Source organism: Pseudopipra pipra, chromosome W (genome assembly GCF_036250125.1).
Source record: "Pseudopipra pipra isolate bDixPip1 chromosome W, bDixPip1.hap1, whole genome shotgun sequence".
Classification (NCBI taxonomy): Eukaryota; Metazoa; Chordata; class Aves; order Passeriformes; family Pipridae; genus Pseudopipra; species Pseudopipra pipra.
Window position 1 is genome coordinate 33,919,837 of NC_087580.1, and position 21,632 is coordinate 33,941,468.

General features: G+C 49.2%; 2 protein-coding genes across 2 annotated transcripts in view; one reads left to right on the plus strand and one right to left on the minus strand.

Annotated features, from left to right (window-relative positions):
* Positions 1 to 21,632, plus strand: part of LOC135405281 (zinc finger protein 664-like) — a 57,708-nt gene that overhangs the window by 18,782 nt on the left and 17,294 nt on the right. The window lies entirely within an intron of this gene.
* Positions 17,836 to 19,734, minus strand: LOC135404606 (uncharacterized). The gene is made up of 7 exons (XM_064639337.1): positions 19,656 to 19,734; positions 19,269 to 19,445; positions 18,986 to 19,135; positions 18,726 to 18,827; positions 18,421 to 18,523; positions 18,092 to 18,148; positions 17,836 to 17,942 (listed from the first exon to the last, which is right to left on the minus strand). The coding sequence occupies exons 1-7, from the start codon at positions 19,656 to 19,658 to the stop codon at positions 17,836 to 17,838; spliced, it is 699 nt and encodes a 232-aa protein (XP_064495407.1). The 5' UTR covers positions 19,659 to 19,734.

A 21,632-nucleotide genomic window follows, 5' to 3' on the forward strand; every position in this document is an offset into this window, starting at 1 on the left:
GCCACCACAGAAAGCTCTTTGTTGCCCCAGAAGTGCACAGGCTGCCCCAACAACTGCACCTCAAAGCCAAAGCTTCCAGACTTTTTTTCCTGGTGGAAGGAGCTGCTGTTCCCTTTTTTTCTGCCCTGCGCTGCCATGGCCGGTCCCACCTCCTGGAAAATTGAATCCAAATGAGGATTCCTGCCACACAAAAGGTGCCACCACAGAAAAAACTCTTGCTGCCCAAAAAGTGCCCAGGCTGCCCCAACAACTGCACCTCAAAACCAAAGCCTCCAGCATTTTTTTCCTGATGGAAAGAGCTGCTGTTTCCTTTTTTCTGCCCTGCGCTGCAATGGCCGGTCCCACCTCCTGGAAAATTGAATCCAACTGAAGATTCATGCCAGACAAAAGGTGCCACCACAGAAAACTCTTTGATACCCCAGAAGTGCCCAGGCTGCCCCAACAACTGCACCTGAAGCCAAAGCCTCCAGCCTTTTTTTCCTGGTGGAAAGAGCTGCTGTTCCCTTTTTTCAGCCCTGCTCTGCAATGGCGTGTCCCACCTCTGGAAAATTTACTCTAAATGAAGATTGCTGCCAGACAAAGGGTGCCACCACAGAAAGTTCTTGCTGCCCAAGAAGTGTCCAGGCTGCACCAACTGCACCTGAAGCCAAAGGTTCCAGACTTTTTTTTCATTAGGGAAAGAGCTGCTGTTCCCTTTTTTCAGCCCTGCGCTTCAATGGCCTGTCCCACCTCCTGGGAAATAGAATGTAAATAAAGATTCCTGCCAGACAAAAGTTGCCACCACAGAAAGTTCTTCCTGCCCAAGAAGTGCCCAGACTACCCGAACAACTGCACCTCAAAGCCAAAGCTTTCAGACTTTTTTTCCTGGTGGAAAGAGCTGCTGTTCCCTTTTTTCAGGCCTGCGCTGCAATGGCCGGTCCCACCTCCTGGAAAATTGAATCCAACTGAAGATTCCTGCCAGACAAAAGGTGCCACCACAGAAATTTCTTGCTGCCCAAGAAGTGCCCAGGCTGCTTCACCAACTACACGTGAAGCCAAAGGTTCCAGACTTTTTTTCCTGGTGGAAAGAGCTGCTGTTCCCTTTTTTCAGCCCTGCGCTGCAATGGCCGGTCCCACCTCCTGGAAAATAGAATGTAAATAAAGATTCCTGCAGACAAAGGTGCCACCACAGAAAAAACTCTTGCTGCCCAAGAAGTGCCCAGGCTGCACCACAAACTGCACCTGAAACCAAAGGATCCAGACGTTTTTTCCTTAGGGAAAGAGCTGCTGTTCCCTTTTTTCAAGCCTGCGCTGCAATGGCCTGTCCCACCTCCTGGAAAATTTTCTCTACATGAAGATTCCTGCCAGACAAAAAGTGGCACCACAGAAAACTCTTTGCTGCCCCAGAAGTGCCCAGGCTGCCCCAACAACTGCACCTCCAAGCCAAAGCTTCCAGACTTTTTTTCCTGGTGGAAGGAGCTGCTGTTCCCTTTTTTTCTGCCCTGCGCTGCCATGGCCGGTCCCACCTCCTGGAAAATTGAATCCAACTGAAGATTCATGCCAGACAAAAGGTGCCACCACAGAAAAAACTCCTGCTGCCCCAGAAGTGCCCAGGCTGCCCCAACAACTGCACCTCAAAGCCAAAGCTTTCAGACTTTTTTTCCTGGTGGAAAGAGCTGCTGTTCCCTTTTTTCTGCCCTGCACTGCAATGGCCGGTCCCATCACCTGGAAAATAGAATGTAAATAAAGATTCCTGCAGACAAAAGGTGCCACCACAGAAAGTTCTTGCTGCCCAAAAAGTGCCCAGACTACCCGAACAACTGCACCTCAAAGCCAAAGCCTCCAGACTTTTTTTCCTGGTGGAAAGAGCTGCTGTTCCCTTTTTTCTGCCCTGTGCTGCAATGGCCGGTCCCACCTCCTGGAAAATAGAATGTAAATAAAGATTCCTCCTAGACAAAGGGTGCCACCACAGAAAACTCTTGCTGCCCAAGAAGTGCCCAGGCTGCCCCAACAACTACACCTGAAGCCAAAGCATCCAGACTTTTTTTCCTGGTGGAAGGAGCTGCTGTTCCCTTTTTTCAGGCCTGCGCTGCAATGACCGGTACCACCTCCTGGAAAATTGAATCCAACTGAAGATTCCTGCCAGACAAAAGGTGCCACCACAGAAAACTCTTTGATGTCCAAGAAGTGCCCAGGCTGCCCCAACAACTGCACCTGAAGCCAAAGCATCCAGACTTTTTTTCCTAGTGGAAAGAGCTGCAGTTCCCTTTTTTCAGCCCTGCGCTGCAATGGCCTGTCCCACCTCCTGGAAAATTTACTCTAAATGAAGATTGCTGCCAGACAAAGGGTGCCACCACAGAAAGTTCTTGCTGCCCAAGAAGTGCCCAGGCTGCACCAACTGCACCTGAAGCCAAAGGTTCCAGACTTTTTTTTCATTAGGGAAAGAGCTGCTGTTCCCTTTTTTCTGCTCTGCGCTGCAATGGCCGGTCCCACCTCCTGGAAAATAGAATGTAAATAAAGATTCCTGCAGACAAAGGTGCCACCACAGAAAAAACTCTTGCTGCCCAAGAAGTGCCCAGGCTGCACCACAAACTGCACCTGAAACCAAAGGATCCAGACGTTTTTTCCTTAGGGAAAGAGCTGCTGTTCCCTTTTTTCAGCCCTGCTCTGCAATGGCCTGTCTCACCTCCTGGAAAATAGAATGTAAATAAAGATTCCTGCCAGACAAAAGGTGCCACCAAAGAAAGTTCTTCCTGACCAAGAAGTGCCCAGACTACCCGAACAACTGCACCTCAAAGCCAAAGCCTCCAGACTTTTTTTCCTGGTGGAAAGAGCTGCTGTTCCCTTTTTTCAGGCCTGCGCTGCAATGACCTGTCCCACCTCCTGGAAAATTTACTCTAAATGAAGATTGCTGCCAGACAAAAGGTGCCACCACAGAAATTTCTTGCTGCCCAAGAAGTGCCCAGGCTGCCTCACCAACTACACGTGAAGCCAAAGCTTCAAGACTTTTTTTTCCTGGTGGAAAGAGCTGCTGTTCCCTTTTTTTTATACCTTTCCTGTACAGGCCAAAGTAACTCCTTAAATAGACTGCAGATGAAGATTCCTGCCAGACAAAAGTTGCCACCACAGGAAGCTCTTGCTGCCCAAGAAGTGCCCAGGCTGCCCCAAGAAGTACACCTGAAGCCAAAGCTTCCAGTGTTTTTTTCCTGGTGGAAAGAGCTGCTGTTCCCTTTTTTCTGCCCTGCGCTGCAATGGCCGGTCCCACCACCTGAAAAATTGAATCCAAATGAAGAGTCCTGCCAGAGAAAAGTGCCACCACAGAAAACTCTTGCTGCCCAAGAAGTGCCCAGGCTGCCCCAACATCTACACCTGAAGCCAAAGCTTCCAGACATTTTTTCCTGCTGGAAAGAGCTGCTGTTCCCTTATTTCAGCTCTGCTCTGCAATGGCCGGTCCCACCGCCTGAAAAATTCAATCCAACTGAAGATTCCTGACAGACAAAAGGTGCCACCACAGAAAGTTCTTGCTGCCAGAGAAGTGCACAGGCTGCCCCAACATCTACACCTGATCCAAAGCTTCCATCCATTTTTTACTGGTGGAAGGAGATGCTGTTCCCTTTTCTGTGCCCTGCGCTGCAATGGCCGGTCCCACCTCCTGGAAAATTCAATCCAAATGAAGATTCCTGCCTAACAAAAGGTACCATCACAGAAAGTTCTTGCTGCCAGAGAAGTGCCCAGGCTGCCCCAACAACTGCACCTCAAAGCTTCCAGCCTTTTTTTCTTGGTGTAAAGAGCTGCTGTTCCCTTTTTTCTGCCCTACTCTGCACTGGCCGGTCCCTCCTTTTTAAAGAATTGAATCCAACTTAAGATTCCTGCCAGACAAAAGGTGCCACCACAGAAAGTTCTGCCAGCCCAAGAAGTGCCCAGGCTGCCCCAACAACTACACCTGAAGCCAAAGCTTCCAGACTTTTTTTCCTTAGGGAAAGCTGCTGTTCCCTTTTTTTCAGCCCTGCTCTGCAATGGCCGGTCCCACCTCTTGGAAAATTGAATCCAACTGAAGATTCCTGCCAGACAAAAGGTGCCACCACAGAAAGATCTTGCTGCACAAGAAGTACCCAGGCTGCCTCACCAACTACACCTGATGCCAAAGCTTCCAGCCTTTTTTTCCTGGTGGAAAGAGCTGCTGTTCCCGTTTTTTCTGCCCTGCGCTGCAATGGCCTGTCCCACTTTCTGGAAAATTGAATCCAACTGAAGATTCCTGCCAGACAAAAGGTGCCACCACAGAAAATTCTTGCTGCCCAAGAAGTGCCTAGGCTGCACCAACAACTGCACCTCAAAGCTTCTAGGCTTTTTTTCCTGCTGGAAAGAACTGCTGTTCCCTTTTTTCAGCTCTGCTCTGCAATGGCCGGTCCCACCTCCTGAAAAATTCAATCCAACTGAAGATTCATGCCAGACAAAAGGTGCCACCACAGAAAGTTCTTGCTGCCAGAGAAGTGCACAGGCTGCCCCATCAACTACACCTGAAGCCAAAGCTTCCAGACATTTTTTCCTGATGGAAAGAGCTGCTGTTCACTTTTTTCAGCCCTGCGCTGCAATGGCCTGTCCCACTTTCTGGAAAATTGAATCCAAATAAAGATTCCTGCCAGACAAAAGGTGCCACCAAAGAAAACACTTCCTGCCCAAGAAGTGCCCAGGCTGCCCCAACATCTACACCTGAAGCCAAAGCTTCCAGACTTTTTTTCCTTAGGGAAAGCTGCTGTTCCCTGTTTTTCAGCCCTGCTCTGCAATGGCCGGTCCCACCTTCTGGAAAATTGAATCCAACTGAAGATTCCTGCCAGACAAACGTTGCCACCACAGGAAGCTCTTGCTGCCCAAGAAGTGCCCAGGCTGCCCCAACAACTGCACCTCAAAGCCAAAGCTTCCAGAGTTTTTTTCCTGATTGAAGGAGCCGCTGTTCCCTTTTTTTTTGCCCTGTGCTCCAATGGCCGGTCCCACCTCCTGAAAAACTGAATCTAAATGAAGATCCTTGCCAGAGAAAATGTGCCACCACAGAAAGGTCTTCCTGCCCAAGAAGTGCCCAAGCTGCGCAAAAACTGCACCTCGAAGCCAAAGCTTCCAGAGTTTTTTTCCTGATTGAAGGAGCCGCTGTTCCCTTTTTTTCTGCCCTGCGCTGCAATGGCCGGTCCCACCTCCTGAAAACTTCAATCCAAATGAAGATTCCTGCTAGACAAAAGGTGCCACCACAGAAAGTTCTTGCTGCCCAAGAAGTGCCCAGGCTACCCCAACAACTGCACCTCAGATCCAAAGCTTCCAGCCTTTTTTTCCTGGTGGAAAGAGCTGCTGTTCCCTTTTGGATGCCCTGCGCTGCAATGGCCTGTCCCACCTTCTGGAAGATTGAATCCAACTGAAGATTGCTGCCAGACAAAAGGTGCCATCAAAGAAAACACTTCCTGCCCAAGAAGTGCCCAGGCTACCCCAACATCTGCACCTGAAGCGAAAGCTTCCAGACTTTTTTTCCTGGTGGAAAGAGCTGCTGTTCCCTTTTTTCAGCCCTGCTCTGCAATGGCCGGTCCCAACTCCTGAAAACTTCAGTCCAAATGAAGATTTCTGCCTAACAAAAGATGCCACCACAGAAAGTTCTTGCTGCCCAAGAAGTGCCCAGGCTGCCCCAACAACTGAACCTCAAAGTCAAACCTTCCAGACTATTTTTCCTGAGGGAAAGGGCTGCTAATTTCTTTTTTTTTAGCCCATTCATGAATAGGTCAAAGTAACATCAAAAATAGACTCCAGATAAAGATTCCTGACAGACAAATGTCTTACCACAGAAAGCTCTTTGCTGCCCAAGAAATACCCAGGCTGCCCCAACAACTGCACCTCAAAGCCAAAGGATCCAGACTTTTTTTCCTGGTGGAAAGAGCTGCTGTTCCCTTTTTTCAGCCCTGTGCTGCAATGGCCTGTCCCACTTTCTGGAAAATTGAATCCAAATAAAGATTCCTGCCAGACAAAAGGTGCCGCCACAGGAAGCTCTTCCTGCCCAAGAAGTGCCTAGGCTGCCCCACGAACTACACCTGAAGCCAAAGCTTCCAGACTTTTTTTCCTCATGGAAAAAACTGCTGTTCCCTTTTTTCAGCCCTGTACTGCAACGGCCTGTCCCACCTTCTGGAAAATTAAATCCAACTGAAGATTCCTGCCCGACAAACGTTGCCACCACAGGAAGCTCTTGCTGCCCAAGAAGTGCCCAGGCTACCCCAACATCTGCACCTGAAGCCAAAGCTTACAGACTTTTTTTCCTGGTGGAAAGAGCTGCTGTTCCCTTTTTTTTGCCCTGCGCTGTAATGGCCGGTCCCAACTCCTGAAAACTTCAGTCCAAATGAAGATTCCTTCCAAACAAAAGGTGCCACCACAGAAAGCTCTTCCTCCCAAGAAGTGCCCAGGCTGCCCCAACAACTGAACCTCAGAGTCAAACCTTCCAGACTATTTTTCCTGAGGGAAAGGGCTGCTAATTTTTTTTTTTTTAGCCCACTCCTGAATAGGTCAAAGTAACATCCAAAATAGACTCCAGATAAAGATTCCTGACAGACAAATGTCTTACCACAGAAAGCTCTTTGCTGCCCAAGAAGTGCCCAGGCTGCCCCAACAACTGCACCTCAAAGCCAAAGCTTCCAGCCTTTTTTTCCTGGTGGAAAGAGCTGCTGTTCCCTTTTTTCTGCCCTGCTCTGCAATGGCCGGTCCCACCTCCTGGAAAATTGAATCCAAATGAAGATTCCTGCTAGACAAAAGGTGCCACCACAGAAAACTCTTCCTGCCCAAGAAGTTCCCAGGCTGCACCAACTACACCTGAAGCTGAAAGCTTCCAGACTTTTTTTCCTGGTGGAAAGAGCTGCTGTTCCCTTTTTTCAGGCCTGCGCTGTAATGGCCGGTCCCACCTCCTGAAAAATTAATCCAACTGAAGATTCCTGCCAGACAAAAGGTGCCACCACAGAAATATCTTTGCTACGAAAGAAGTGCCCAGGCTGCACCACCTATACCTGAAGGCAAAGGTTCCAGACTTTTTTTCCTGGTGGAAAGAGCTGCTGTTCCCTTTTTTCAGCCCTGCGCTGCAATGACTTGTTCCACCTCCTGAAAACTTCAATCCAAATGAAGATTCCTGCCAGACAAAAGGTGCCACCACAGAAAACTCTTGCTGCCCAAGAAGTGCCCAGGCTGCCCCAACAACTGAACCTCAAAGTCAAACCTTCCAGACTTTTTTTCCTCAGGGAAAGAGCTGCTGATTCCCTTATTTTTAGCCCACTCCTGAATAGGTCAAAGTAACATCCAAAATCGACTCCAGATAAAGATTCCTGCCAGACAAAAGGTGCCACCACAGAAAACTCTGGCTGCCCAAGAAGTTCCCAGGCTGCCCCAACAACTGCACCTGAAGCCAAAGCTTCCAGACTTTTTTTCCTGCTGGAAAGAGCTGCTGTTCCCTTTTTTACTGCCCTGCACTGCAATGGCCTGTCCCACCTCCTGGAAAAATTGAATCCAAATGAAGATTCCTGCCAGACAAAAGGTGCCACCACAGAAAGTCTTGCTGCCCCAGAAGTGCCCAGGCTGCCCCACCAAATGAACCTCAAAGTCAAAACTTCCAGACTTCTTTTCCTGGTGGAAAGAGCTGCTGTTCCCTTTTTTTGGCCTGCTCCTGAACAGGTCAAAGTAACACCCAAAATAGACTCCAGATAAAGATTCCTGCCAGACAAAAGTTGCCACCACAGGAAGCTCTTGCTGCCCAAGAAGTGCCCAGGCTGCCCCAACAACTGCACCTCAAAGCCAAAGCTTCCAGCCTTTTTTTCCTGGTGGAAAGCGCTGCTGTTCCCTTTTGGATGCCCTGTGCTGCAATGGCCGGTCTCACCTGCTGAAAACTTCAATCCAACTGAAGATTCCTGCCAGACAAAAGGTGCCACCACAGGAAGCTCTTCCTGCCCAAGAAGTTCCCAGCCTGCACGAACTACACCTGAAGCCAAAGCTTCCATCCATTTTTTCCTGGTGGAAGGAGCTGCTGTTCCCTTCTCTGTGCCCTGCGCTGCAATGTCCGGTCCCACCTCCTGAAAAATTCAATCCAAATGAAGATTCCTGACTAACAAAAGGTACCACCACAAAGTTCTTGCTGCCAGAGAAGTGCCCAGGCTGCCCCAACAACTGCACCTCAAAGCTTCCAGACTTTTTTTCCTGGTGGAAAGAGCTGCTGTTACCTATTTTCTGCCCTGCGCTGCAATGGCCGGTCCCATCTCCTGAAAACTTCAGTCCAAATGAAGATTCCTGACTAACAAAAGGTGCCACCACAGAAAGCTCTTCCTCCCAAGAAGTGCCCAGGCTGCCCCAACAACTGAACCTCAAAGCCAAAGGATCCAGACAATTTTTCCTGGTGGAAAGAGCTGCTGTTCCCTTTTTTCAGCCCTGCGTTGCAATGGCCTGTCGCACCTCCTGAAAAATTTACTGAAACTGAAGATTCCTGCCGGACAAAAGGTGCTAACACAGAAAACTCTTCCTGCCCAAGAAGTGCCCAGGCTGCCCCAACAACTGCACATCAAAGCCAAAGCTTCCAGACTTTTTTTCCTTAGGAAAAGAGCTGCTGTTCCTTTTTTTCTCCCCTGCGCTGCAATGGCCGGTCCCACCTCCTGAAAAATTCAATGCAACTGAAGATTCCTGCCAGACAAAAGGTGCCACCACAGAAAGTTCTTGCTGCCCAAGAAGTGCTCAGGCTGCCCCACCAACTGCACCTCAAAGCCAAAGCTTCCAGCCTTTTTTTCCTGGTGGAAAGAGCTGCTGTTCCTTTTTTTCTGCCCTGCGCTGCAATGGCCGGTCCCACCTCCTGAAAACTTCAATCCAACTGAAGATTCCTGCCAGACAAAAGGTGCCCCCACAGAAAGTCTTGCTGCCCAAGAAGTGCCCAGGCTGCCCCACCAAATGAACCTCAAAGTCAAACCTTCCAGACTTTTTTTCCTGGTGGAAAGAGCTGCTAATTCCCTTTTTTTTGGCCCACTCCTGAATCGGTCAAAGTAACACCCAAAATAGACTCCAGATAAAGATTCCTGCCAGACAAAAGGTGCCACCACAGGAAGCTCTTGCTGCCCAAGAAGTGCCCAGGCTGCCCCAAGAACTGCACCTCAAAGCCAATGCTTCCAGACTTTTTTCCTGGTGGAAAGAGCTGCTGTTCCTTTTTTTCTGCCCTGCGCTGCAATGACCTGTCCCACCTCCTGAAAACTTCAATCCACCTGAAGATTCCTGCCAGACAAAAGGTGCCTCCACAGGAAGCTCTTGCTGCCCAAGAAGTGCCCAGGGTGCCCAACAATTGCACCTCAAATCCAAAGCTTCCAGCCTTTTTTTCCTGGTGGAAAGAGCTGCTGTTACCTTTTGGATGCCCTGCGCTGCAATGGCCTGTCCCACCTTCTGGAAGATTGAATCCAAATAAAGATTCCTACCAGACAAAAGTTGCCACCACAGAAAACTCTTCCTGCCCAAGAGGTGCCCAGGCTGCCCCAACAACTGAACCTCAAAGTCAAACCTTCCAGACTTTTTTTCCTGAGGGAAAGGGCTGCTAATTCCCTTTTTTTTAGCCCACTCCTGAATAGGTCAAAGTAACATCCAAAACAGACTCCAGATAAAGATTCCTGTCAGACAAAAGTTGCCACCACAGGAAGCTCTTTACTACCCAAGAAGTGCCCAGGCTGCCCCAACAACTGCACCTCAAAGCCAAAGGATCCAGACTTTTTTTCCTGGTGGAAAGAGCTGCTGTTCCCTTTTTGCAGGCCTGCGCTGCAATGGCCGGTCCCACCTCCTGAAAAATTGAATCCACCTGAAGATTCCTGCCAGACAAAAGGTGCCACCACAGGAAGCTCTTCCTGCCCAAGAAGTTCCCCGCCTGCACGAACTACACCTGAAGCCAAAGCTTCCATCCATTTTTTCCTGGTGGAAGGAGATGCTGTTCCCTTTTCTGTGCCCTGCGCTGCAATGACCGGTCCCACCTCCTGAAAAATTCAATCCAAATGAAGATTCCTGACTAACAAAAGGTGCCACCACAAAGTTCTTGCTGCCAGAGAAGTGCCCAGGCTGCCCCAACAACTGCACCTCAAAGCTTCCAGACTTTTTTTCCTGGTGGAAAGAGCTACTGTTCCCTTTTTTCTGCCCTGCGCTGTAATGGCCGGTCCCATCTCCTGAAAACTTCAGTCCAAATGAAGATTCCTGACTAACAAAAGGTGCCACCACAGAAAGCTCTTCCTCCCAAGAAGTGCCCAGGCTGCCCCCACAACTGAACCTCAAAGTCAAACCTTCCAGACTATTTCACCTGAGGGAAAGAGCTGCTAATTCCTTTTTTTTTAGCCCACTCATGAATAGGTCAAAGTAACACCCAAAATAGACTCCAGATAAAGATTCCTGACAGACAAATGTCTTACCACAGAAAGCTCTTTGCTGCCCAAGAAGTGCCCAGGCTGCCCCAACAACTGCACCTCAAAGCCAAAGCTTCCAGACTTTTTTTCCTGGTGGAAAGAGCTGCTGTTCCTTTTTTTCAGCCCTGCGCTGCAATGGCCGGTCCCACCTCCTGAAAACTTCAATCCAGCTGAAGATTCCTGCCAGACAAAAGGTGCCACCAAAGAAAACGCTTCCTGCCCAAGAAGTGCCCAGGCTGCCCCAACATCTACACCTGAAGCCAAAGCTTCCAGCCTTTTTTTCCTTAGGAAAAGAGCTTCTGTTCCCTTTTTGATGCCGTGCACTGCAATGGCCGCTCCCACCTCCTGAAAAATTGAATCCACCTGAAGATTCCTTCCAGACAAAAGGTGCCACCACAGAAAACTCTTGCTGCCCAAGAAGTTCCCAGCCTGCACGAACTACACCTGAAGCCGAAGCTTCCAGACATTTTTTCCTGGTGGAAAGAGCTGCTGTTCCCTTTTTTCTGCCCTGTGATGCAATGGCCAGTCCTAACTCCTAAAAAACTGAATCCAGCTGAGGATTCCTGCCGGACAAAAGGTGCCACCACAGAAAACTCTTGCTGCCCAAGAAGTGGCCAGGCTGCCCCAAGAACTGCACCTGAAGCCAAAGGATCCAGACTTTTTTTCCTGGTGGAAAGAGCTGCTGTTCCCTTTTTTCAGGCTTGCGCTGCAATGGCCTGTTCCACCTCCTGAAAACTTCAATCCAAATGAAGATTCCTGCCAGACAAAAGTTGCCACCACAGAAAACTCCTGCTGCCCAAGAAGTTCCCAGGCTGCCCCAACTGCACTTGAAGCCAAAGCTTCCAGCCTTTTTTTCCTGGTGGAAAGAGCTGCTGTTCCCTTTTTTCTCCCCTGCGTTGCAATGGCCGGTCCCACCTCCTGAAAAATTTAATGTAAATGAAGATTCCTGCCAGACAAAAGTTGCCACCACAGAAAGTTCTTGCTGCCCAAGAAGTGCCCAGGCTGCCCCAACAACTCCACCTGAAGCCAAAGCTTCCAGCTTTTTTTTCCTGGTGGAAAGAGCTGCTGTTCCCTTTTTTCAGCCCTGCGCTGCAATGACCGATCTCACTGAAACAGGAGGCCAGGCCCAAAAGAGTTAACTAAGAAATTTGGGCCTGCTAACAAGCTACCAATATCCAAAACGATCTGTGTTTGTTCTGTTCTACTTACTGGACCAAAGCTTCAGAGAATAGTACAAGAACATGTAATAGGACTAGAAGCAATAAATTAGAAATATAACAGGATCAGGTAGACATTTGAATAGGAGAAATAGGCCGGGAGCCAGGGCTTTTCCCAAGCTTCAGTGAGCGGGTCAAGAACAGTGGAAAAGAAGAAGGGTCAGGCTGAAGAAGATGAGTTTAAGCCCCCAGACCCCCCAAAATTGAGGGCCAAGAGAAGCACTGCCCCAAGCCCCGCCTGAGCTTCATCTATACTCCGCCTATTATTAATATGCAGAGATAGATGTTGTAATCACTTGAATATGCATTTAATCACATCTGACGATTGTTTAAAAATGCTGATTTTTTGTGAAGCCTTTGAGCAAGTTTTTCCAGCGCGAGCTGGCTTGCTCCCAACATTGAATAAACAAATACCTTGCTGCTTAAAGATAAAAAAAAAATCTCTGAGCAGTTTCTCGGACCGATTTTTCGGATTCACTTGGCGACCTGCAGCAGCACACCTTCTCCACCCGGCTGCGGAATCCCCCGGAGGACGGGACCCCCTTGGGCGCCCTCGGGTAAGTCTTTCTACCCGAAGGGGCTCCCTTCTTCGGTGGCTTCTTGCGGGGGCTGGACAAGAACACTGCCTATTGATAAAAGGTATTTGTATCTGGTTTCTGGTTTTGTTTGTTCTGGTTCTGGATACCCGTGAGTCGAGGCGGGACGCCGTCTTGCAGGGGACACGGGAGAGGACGCTCTCCCTTGGGAATATCCCCTCTGGTCTGGTCTGGTCTGGTTTTGTTTGTATTTGGCCAAGTATTGTTATTGTGTACCTGATATATCTTGCTTACCTTGAAACATCCAGGAGCACATAGTTAAAGGTATTATCATGCTAAGAGTTGCTATATGAGAGGTAGTGCTGAAGAGTTAACTATAAGCACATCACTTTGGATAAGACCTAGAATTAAGATTTGTCAGTTTTGCAATTGTTAGTTATATGTATGAGCCTTGTGTAACAGATGTAAGGTTTGCCTCCCCGACAGACAAGGCTGGGTCAGAACCAGTGTGCATATTGCAGAAAAGAGGGACACTGGAAGCAACAATGCCCTGAATTCACAGGTGGAAATACAGGCACAGGAGAGGCTGTTGTTGCTTACAGAGTACTGAGTGAAGGGGGGGCCGGCAGGCCAGTGCTAGGGGACCTGCTGGTAAAAATTAAACTAGGGGAAGAAAAAGAAGAATTAGATTTTCTAATACTGGAGCTACATTTTCTGTTTTGAATTAATACCTAAAAGTGATAAATATGTTTAAGTCATGGGTGCCACTGGCCAATCAGAAAAGCTTTCTTTTGAAATCCCTAAAGTTCAAAATTGGAAAACAAATGGGAGTGCATCAGTTTTGGTATTTACCAAATTTATCCAAACTGGTATTGGGCAGAGACCTACTAGAAAATCTGGGAGCTGTAATAGAATTCAAACAAGGTAAAATTGAACTTAAGGTAAAGGAAGAACAATTAATAGCAGCTCTGAATTTAGCAATGAGCTCTGTGGAGCCAAGCCAGGGTAATTCAAATGTCAATCAAATTTTAGATCAGGTATACCCAGGAGTTTGGGCTTTTGAAACACCAGGAAAGTCAAAAAGAGCAGCTCCCATTGAAATAGAATTACAGACAGGAGCAAACCCAGTAGTTAGGAAGCAATATGCACTGAAGCTGGAAGACAGAAGAGGAATTGAGCCAATAATAGACAACTTTTTGAAATTAAGGTTTTGTAGAGTGTGAATCAGATTGCAACACCCCAATTTTACCAGTCAAAAAGACAAATGGAACACATAGGTTGGCTCAGGATTTAAGAGCAGTAAATAAAATAGCTAAAACATACATGCAGCTGTTGCAAACCTATATACCTTATTAACAATATTAAAAGAAAGTGTAATTTGGTTCACAGTATTAGACTTAAGAGATGCCTTTTTCTGCCTTCCCTTAACACAGGAAAGTCAAAGGATATTTGCCTTCAAGTGGGAAAATCCCACCACAGGAAGGAAAACTCATCTCATTTGGACAGTGTTACCTTAAGGGTTAGAAAATATTCCCACAATTTTGGGAATTAATTAGCTAAAGAATTGGAACAATGGCAGTCACCACCGGGAAAGGGTGTACTTTTATAATATGTGAATGATCTATTGATTGTTACTGAAAAACAAGGAGAATGTGTTCAATGGACAGTACCAAATATGCCTTTGGCATAGTTCACACTCATGGAGCAATTTGGAAAAAGAGGACTTTTAACTCTTCAAGGAAAAGTTGTGGAATATACTGAAGAAACTCTATGATTATTAGAAGCTGTACAACTCCCCTCTCAGGTGGCAATTCTGCACTGCCAAGGACACCTGAAAGGTAACACTGTCCTGGAAATAAGAAACAGAAAAGCTGATGCAGAAACTAAATTAGCTGCTGCAAGAAGAACTATCAGTAGCAGCTTTAGTGCTAGAAGAACTAGACACAGATCAACAGGTAGAATATCAAGAAACAGATTATAAGTGGATACATGAAAATAGGTGTTAGACAATAGATGAGGTTAACTAAAAACAGGTCAGTTAATACTATTAGAAAAATTAGTGTGGCAATTTGTAAAAGTAAAACATGATAAAACTATTGGGGCTTAGACTCACTCTATTAGCATTTAAGGACTAGAGTAGCAGGACCAAATTTATTTCCACAATAGAGCCAGTCACATCCCAATGTGAACTTTGTCTGAAATACTGGAACAAAAATACACCAAAGGGCAATAAGTAATGGGCATTTCCCAGGTCAAATTTGGCAAATTAATTTCTCTGAGCTCCCAAGAAAAGGGGGGAGAGTCCTGTTATCTCTTAGTTTTGACTGACACATTTTCTGGATGGCCTGAAGCTTTCCCATGTAGAAAAAAATGAATCAAAAGGAGTGGTTAAAGTCTTGTTGAATGAGATTATACCACGGTTTGGAATGCCTAAGAGCATCTCTTTAGATAGAGGTTCACACTTTTGTGCATGAATTGTACAAGCAATAAGTAAAGCACTAAAAATCAATTGGCAACTGCATATGCCCTACAGACTCCAAGCAAATGGGCAAGTAGAAAAGATGAATCTAAAATATGTCAAGAAACAAATTTTCATTGGTATCAAGCTTTACCTATTGCTTTAATCAGGCTAAGGGTCAAGCCAAGATCAAAAGAGAAACTGAGTCCATTTGAAATTCTATTGGGCAGACCCTACATGATGCAAACTGTGAATAGTGAAGCTGTAGATCAAATCAATAATCAATATGTGTACGATCATGTTATGGCTGTAGGAAAACAATTGCAGAAAAATGCTACAGTGGTGTTAGAACACCAACCCAAGCAGCCTGATTGTAAGTTACATCCATTCAACCCTGGTGATCAGGTATATGTTAAGAATCTTTCAGGAGATCCACCACGAGAGAAGTGGGATGGACCCCAGCAGGTGCTGATGACCACCTTCACAGTGATCTGGGTGAAAGAGAAACCCACGTGGATCCACTACTCTCGAGTCAAGAGAGTTCCAGAGGAAGCATGGACCTCAGGAGAGGAGTCATCTACTATCAAGCCTCCTATGCTGATCTTTGGACTGATAAGTACATTGGTGTTAAATCAAACTCTTGCCCAAAAATTATTATGGTCTCAGGCCTATAATGGGAATTCTAGTCTATGATTTGCTATAAATACAGATATTCTGAATTCATCTGAACTGAACCAATACAATGCATCTGTTATAGTCCTCCAAGGAACAAGGGTACTGAATAATTGGTAAAATCCTGGTACCCCATACAATGCAAGTGTTTTAATAGGCACAGATTAGATGGTCACCCAGAACTGACGTTACTGTGAAATGTAATTAGTGGCTGATCAGTGTTGGCACACCTTCACTCTAGATAAATCAGTTTCTGTGATGTGTCAGTGGACATTCAGGGAAGGAAATATAACCAGGAGATTTCCAACCAGCAAATCTCTTACCACCCCATTGACTAAGACCACCACCAGTTCTACAACTCCTTCTTTAGCCTGTGAGAGTGTCCACAATTTAACTTATGCTGGACCTTACATGATTAGACACTCAAATGAGCAGAAGCTGTTGTTAGATCCCCCATATTCACTGAAGAGGGTTCGAATAAACCTTCAAGTAAACATATCAAACATACAAAAAGATTGTCAGCCCTGTATTCAACAAAGCCTTAAAGGCTGGCATGCATAGATGATGGCCAGATCCCCTCGTACCAGAATTCAAAGAGATGTAACCGGATGGTTTGGCGCAGGATTAAGTGTATTAAACACCATAGATCAAGAAGTATTAGTGAATAAACTAAGTGCTGTCACATCTGATCTAGGAAAATTCAAAGTCCCTTTAAGATCATCTTTGCTCATTTTGGCAGAAACACAATCATTGGCAGTTAAATTGTTAACATTAGTAGCTAACCACACTGCAAAAGATTTCACCAAGATTATTGCTTATGCTGGTGTCATCCATAAAAGGTTTGCACTTGCAATACAATGTCTCCAAACTCAACAGTGGGTACAATCTGTAGCTGCAGGAATATTAAGAGAAGGAACTTCAGGAATGTTGCCACAGGAGGTAAGAGAAATAATAGCTAGAAACAGTTCTACTACACAATTTGAGAAAAATTACCAAGCGTGGTGGCAGTTAGGGAACTTCACTTACAACCCTTAACATGAACAAATTGAAGTTTATGTGCTCACTATCAGTGCAGCTAAAGAAAAGACCATCTTTCCTATCCTGACATTAGGAGCCATACACCAAAATGTGATTGTCAGACCCATAGACCATAATGTTTGAGCAAGTTATAATCACACCAAGAAAAAGTGACAATCAGTCAGTCCTGAGGCATGTATTCCTAAAGGACAATTAGGATATATCTGTGAAAATGCTGTCGTAGAAAATGAAGATTTATGCTTAGATACTGAAGATAGTGTGTGTACCTTTGAAATTCTTCCCCATACTAAAACCCAATCACAAGTCTATTATGTAGGAAATGGTTGTGCATGTGTTAGAATCTTTTGTGTTAATTTTACCATAGATACTTGTCATGAAGTAGTGAGTGGTACTAATTTTTTTGTTTTACTAAAATAATAGGCTGTGACTTTGATTATATCATTCTAGTGACTACTAGACAATTGATTGAAGCTGATTATACAACGTATCACGATGTGCTAAAATTGCAGACAGGAATGAACATTAATCTTCTAAAGCAATGCTTAAACATCCTGATATAGAAAAACTGGTCCAGGAAGTAAACAGAACGACTAAACGAATGCTCTGCAAGTGGAACACAACACTGAGAATATAAAAACTGTCTTAACCAAAGTGGAAAAAGTGGGAGAACATCACTGGTTGGATATCTCTACTGGATACTCCCCCACGGCATCACAAGTGTTCCACTATTTGATACATTCAATATTGGTTTTAGGAGCTAGCATGATTATACTGCTGATCCTAATTATTTGGCTATGGTACAAATCAAGCATCATGGTTAGAAAGATGCAGATAATGTGGGCTGTGATGCACACCTACCAAAATCCATTAGAGCTTGACGAAGGAATTTGTAAATTCTAAACAGAAAGGGGGGAATGATATAGGAGGCTAGGCCCCAAAGAGTTAACTAAGAGATTTGGGTCTGCAAACAAGTTGATTTGGGCCTGCAAACAAGTTACCAATATTAAAACGATCTGTACCCGTTCTGTTCTACTTACTGGACCAAAGCTTAAGAGAATAGTACAAGAACATGTAATAGGCTTAGAAGCAATAAATTAGAAGTATAACAGGATCAGGTAGACATTTGAATAGGAGAAATAGGCCTGGAGCCAGGGCCTTTTCCAAGCTTCAGTGAGCGGGTCAAGAACAATGGAAAGGAAGAAGGATCAAGCTGAGGAAGAGGAGTTAGAGACCCCTGCCCTATGGATAAAGATCGGAACTACCCCTCGAAATGGGGTGCCAAGAGAAGCACCGCCCCAAGCCCCGCCTGAGCTCCACCTATACTCCGCCTATTATTAATATGCATTGATAGATGTTGTAATCACTTGAATATGCATTTAATCATATCTGAAAATTGTATAAAAGTGTTGATTTTCTGAGGAGCCGGCGAGCAAGTGTTGAATTGCCAGGCCTGCCATGGCGAGTCTGATGTCTTCTGTCTCGCCTCTACGGGCTGGAAGAGGCAGCAACGGAGACTACCAGAATGAGAAGAATGAAGTCCTCCGTACAGCTCTGATGATGTGGAGCGTTTCAATGGCCAGGTTTGAGACGGCAGGGCTGTCATCAGTCATGTCTTGAAGGGCTGGAAGAGAAAGGAAGAGAGCCAAGGTGAGAGGCCAGGGGTGTGGGGACGCGAGGAGCCCCTCCTGCCAGGGCCATCCCAGCCAGCTCTTGCCATGGCCAGGAGGGAGCAGGGCCCAAGGGGATCAGCTGGAAGGTGCCCTCACTCACCTTGGCAGATGAGCTGCAGCTCTGGCTGCTCCTGCTTCATGGACCTGGCGGCGATCCCTGGGAACACAGAGCCTGTCAGGCCCCAGAGGCACAGGTCCCCCGCAGCGGCGCTGCCAGTCCGGCTACACGGCCTCCTGCCCTGGCAGGGCTGAGCCCGGGGCCTTCCCGCATGGGGACGCCCCAGGGCTGGGCTGGCACAGGGCGGCAGCAGGCGCTCGGGGCCACTCGGGGCTCCACATGCCCTGGGCCGCATCCTGCTGCCGCTGCAGCAGCCGGGGCTGGGGCCGAGCTGCAGCGGGGTGGGGAGGGACCCCGGCCTTGTGGCTCACCCAGAAACTTGATGGCCAGCTTTCGCAGGGGCTCCTCTGGGCTCTCCAGGAACAGCAGGGCCTGGCGCACGTACTGGCCCACTCGGCTCCTGTCCTTTTCCAGCTGCAAAGAGCACCAGGGCATGGAGGGAAGGCTGGGCTCAGGCTCTGCCCTTTGGCCGGGCACTCCCTGCCCCCAGCACGGGGCTCCCCTGCCCACAGAGCCCTGAGGCCTGGCCAGCAGCTGCTGGGGCCGGGCTTTGGGGGGAGCAGAGGGCTAGGTGCTCCCGGGGAGCCAGGGGCTGGGGCTTTGGGGCCGTCCTTACCAGGCACTCGGGAAACCTCCACGGCTGCTCCATGGTCACCAAGTGCTCAAGATCCCTCCACTTCAGGAACCTGGCTGCACCAAACAGTGCTCTCCGAGAGGCCTGCACAGCAACAGAGAGCGGGCCATGGCACCGCAGCCCAGGGCACAGCACCCGCATCCCTGCACCAAGGCCAGGAGGTGGCTGCAGGCGACCATGGGCCAGGGCAGGAGGCACAGCAGCCTCCTGCCATGGGGACACCAGAGCCCACAAGTCCTCACCTCTGCCACACGTTGGTTCTCATTGTGCCAGTTGAAGTAGAATGGCACCAGACTCAGGTACACGTGTGGCTTTAGGCTCTTGCTCCTCTCTGTCGCTTCCATCAGCTCCCGGAAGAGGAGCATGGAGAGCTGCTGCAGCTGGCTGTGCTCCTGGTGCAAAGGAAGAGGAAAAGACCTCAGCACTGGCTTCTCCAGTCCCACCGGGGCACAGGCCTGAAAAGACACTGGGCCCAAAGTTTCCTGGCAGCACTCAGTGCCCACAATGAGGGGCACAGAGCCTTACGTTGTCAAAGAGTGGCCGCAGCGCCTCAAGCAACTTCAGGGCAGTAGGGGTGGATATTTGGATGATTTTCAAGCCCAGCACATTGATGAACACGGAGAGGGTCATCTGAATTGTATCTGTGTCTGCATCCTGCAGTAGCTCCAGGAGGCTTTCATTCAGGCTCCGCATGCTCTTAGCCTGTGTGGAACACAATGCTGTGGTGCAGCCCCACGCTGCTGCCGCGGGGCCCAGAGGCCAAAGGTGCCTCCCAAAGGAGTCGGGCAGCTGAATGGGGAGGAGGAGAGCTGGGAGCAGCTGCCACAGCTGCCAAAGGCCAGCCAAGGCCAAGCTACTGCCTTGCACAGCCGCACGCTGCCGGCCCGGCTTCAGCCCCTGCCCCCTGCTCACCATTGTGGGATCCCTGCTGAGCACCACCAGGCCTCGGAGCGCCAGGCGACGCCTCTCCGGGCACTGACTGCGCAGGTGCCTGGAAAAAATCTGCAGGATGCTGGGCCCATATTGTCTGGGGTTCAGGCAGTGCAGGACCTGAAAGGCAGGGAGCAGTGACGGGGTGCCCGGCCGGCAGGAGCCCGGACCCGCCCGGGGCTGGGCCCAGGCAGCAGCACAGGGTGCAGGCACCGTCCCGGGCGGCTGCAGCTGTGAGAGGGCAGAGAGGGGGAGGCAGCTGGGCCAGGCAGCGCTCGCCATCAGGCTCACCTCCACCAGGAATGCCAGGGCAGGCAGTTCCCACAGGGGCTCTCCCCTGCTGAGCCGCGGGAGCAGGCTGACGGCGATGCGGCGACCGAAGGAGCGGGAGACACGGCACAGCTCCCTGCAAGGGGGAATAAAGGTGCCAGAGACCCTGAGCCAGGTGGGCAAAGCTCTCCTTGGACTGACTCACACAGGCCTGGTCTTTGACCACCAGCCCAGGAGAGGACGTGGGCACTTTGGGAGGTGGCTCCTCCTGTGCAGCCGCCCCTCTCCGCCTTTTCCACTCTGCTCAGCCATCCCTGGCTGCCAAGGCCCTCTGGCCCAGCAGCACGGGCACTGTGAGGGGTGGCCTGTGCACAGGGCAGAAATGACCTGTGGGGGTGTGGGGCAGTGGGGAGAAAGGACTCTCACCTGGCCAGCAGACCCACTGCATAGTGGTGGCTGTCAGCCTTGAGGAGCATGTCCCAGCCACACTTGCGACCGATCGCCATCAACACGTTCTCATCCAGCAGCTGGCGCAGCAGGGCTTTAACAGTCTGCACTGCAAACCTGTGTGCAGAGTACAGCCCAGGTCAGGCACAGAGCCCTGGCCCCAGCCCCGAGGGCGTGGCAGGGAGAGGGGACTGGGATGGAGCACCTGTTGGGGTTGGGGGGAAGGCTGCGCTGCTCCCGGCATCGCCTCCAGAAGGTCTCGACCTCCTCTGACATCTCCTCTGTGCTGATGAAAACTTGGAAGAGCAGAGTCAGAAGGAGGCGCGGGAAATTGTCCTTCACTGCACTTGGGCACCAGGAGTGGGACAGCTGGAGGATCTCCCAGAGTGCCACAGTTCCCTGCCAAAGACAAAGCACCCAGAGACGGCTCTCAGGGCCCAGATGTCCATGTGGCAGGGCCCAAGCGTGGCAGGGACAGGCCAGAGGAGACACAGGGGGATCCCCCAGCCTGGTGTCCCTGAACATGCCCCTAAGCCAGGCTTGCAGCCCAGTGCCTGGGGCAGGGAGAAGCAGTGGTGAGGGAGGATGGAAAGGCATCCCAGAGGCAACCTGGGGGCGAGCAGAGGCCAGCTCAAGAAACTCACAGCCAGGGCAAAGACATCTCTCTCATCCCCATCAGAGGTGCGTCTCCTGTGCGCTGGCCAGTATTCCAGCACACAGAAGAGGATCTGCAGCACCGGCTCCTTAGTCCATCTGGAGGAGATGAGCGTCTTCCACATGGTGCGAGCAGCTCTGTGGAGTCACAACTCTGGTTCAGGGGGGTCTGGGACACAGCTCTGTGGCCTGGGCAGCTGCAGGGCCCAGGTGACAGAGCCACGGTGCCTTGTGGGGCAGGGAGGCAGGCTGGCCTCAGGATTGGAGGCTGACATGCCAAAGCTGGCAAAGACAGGAGCTGGAATGTCCTGGAAGTCTCCATCTCTCTGGCACCCCATTTGGGAACGACTGTCCAGGGGGATGGAGTCTAAAGGCAGGTGAGCCCTCAAGGCAGGTGGGCCCCATACCTGTCACAGGCTGGGGCAGAGCGCAGCAGGGTCACTGCAACATCCGTGGGGTGTGCCTCGGTCAGCAGGACCAGAGTCTTGTCCAGCCTGTGCTCATCAGACACATTGGACGTGAGCCACTGGTGGATGCACCTGACTATGGCCGGCACCTGGAGGGGACACGGGGGACAGTTGGAGAGCT

Bases quoted from the DNA above. Each gene is read 5' to 3' on its own strand.
- LOC135404606 (XM_064639337.1), bottom strand. The intron at 18,524-18,725 runs GTAAGGACGGCC...TGCTCTTTGCAG, and splicing joins GGAGGTTTCCCGAGTGCCTG to CTGGAAAAGGACAGGAGCCG. The intron at 18,149-18,420 runs GTGAGCCACAAG...CTGTGTTCCCAG, and splicing joins GCTGGCCATCAAGTTTCTGG to GGATCGCCGCCAGGTCCATG.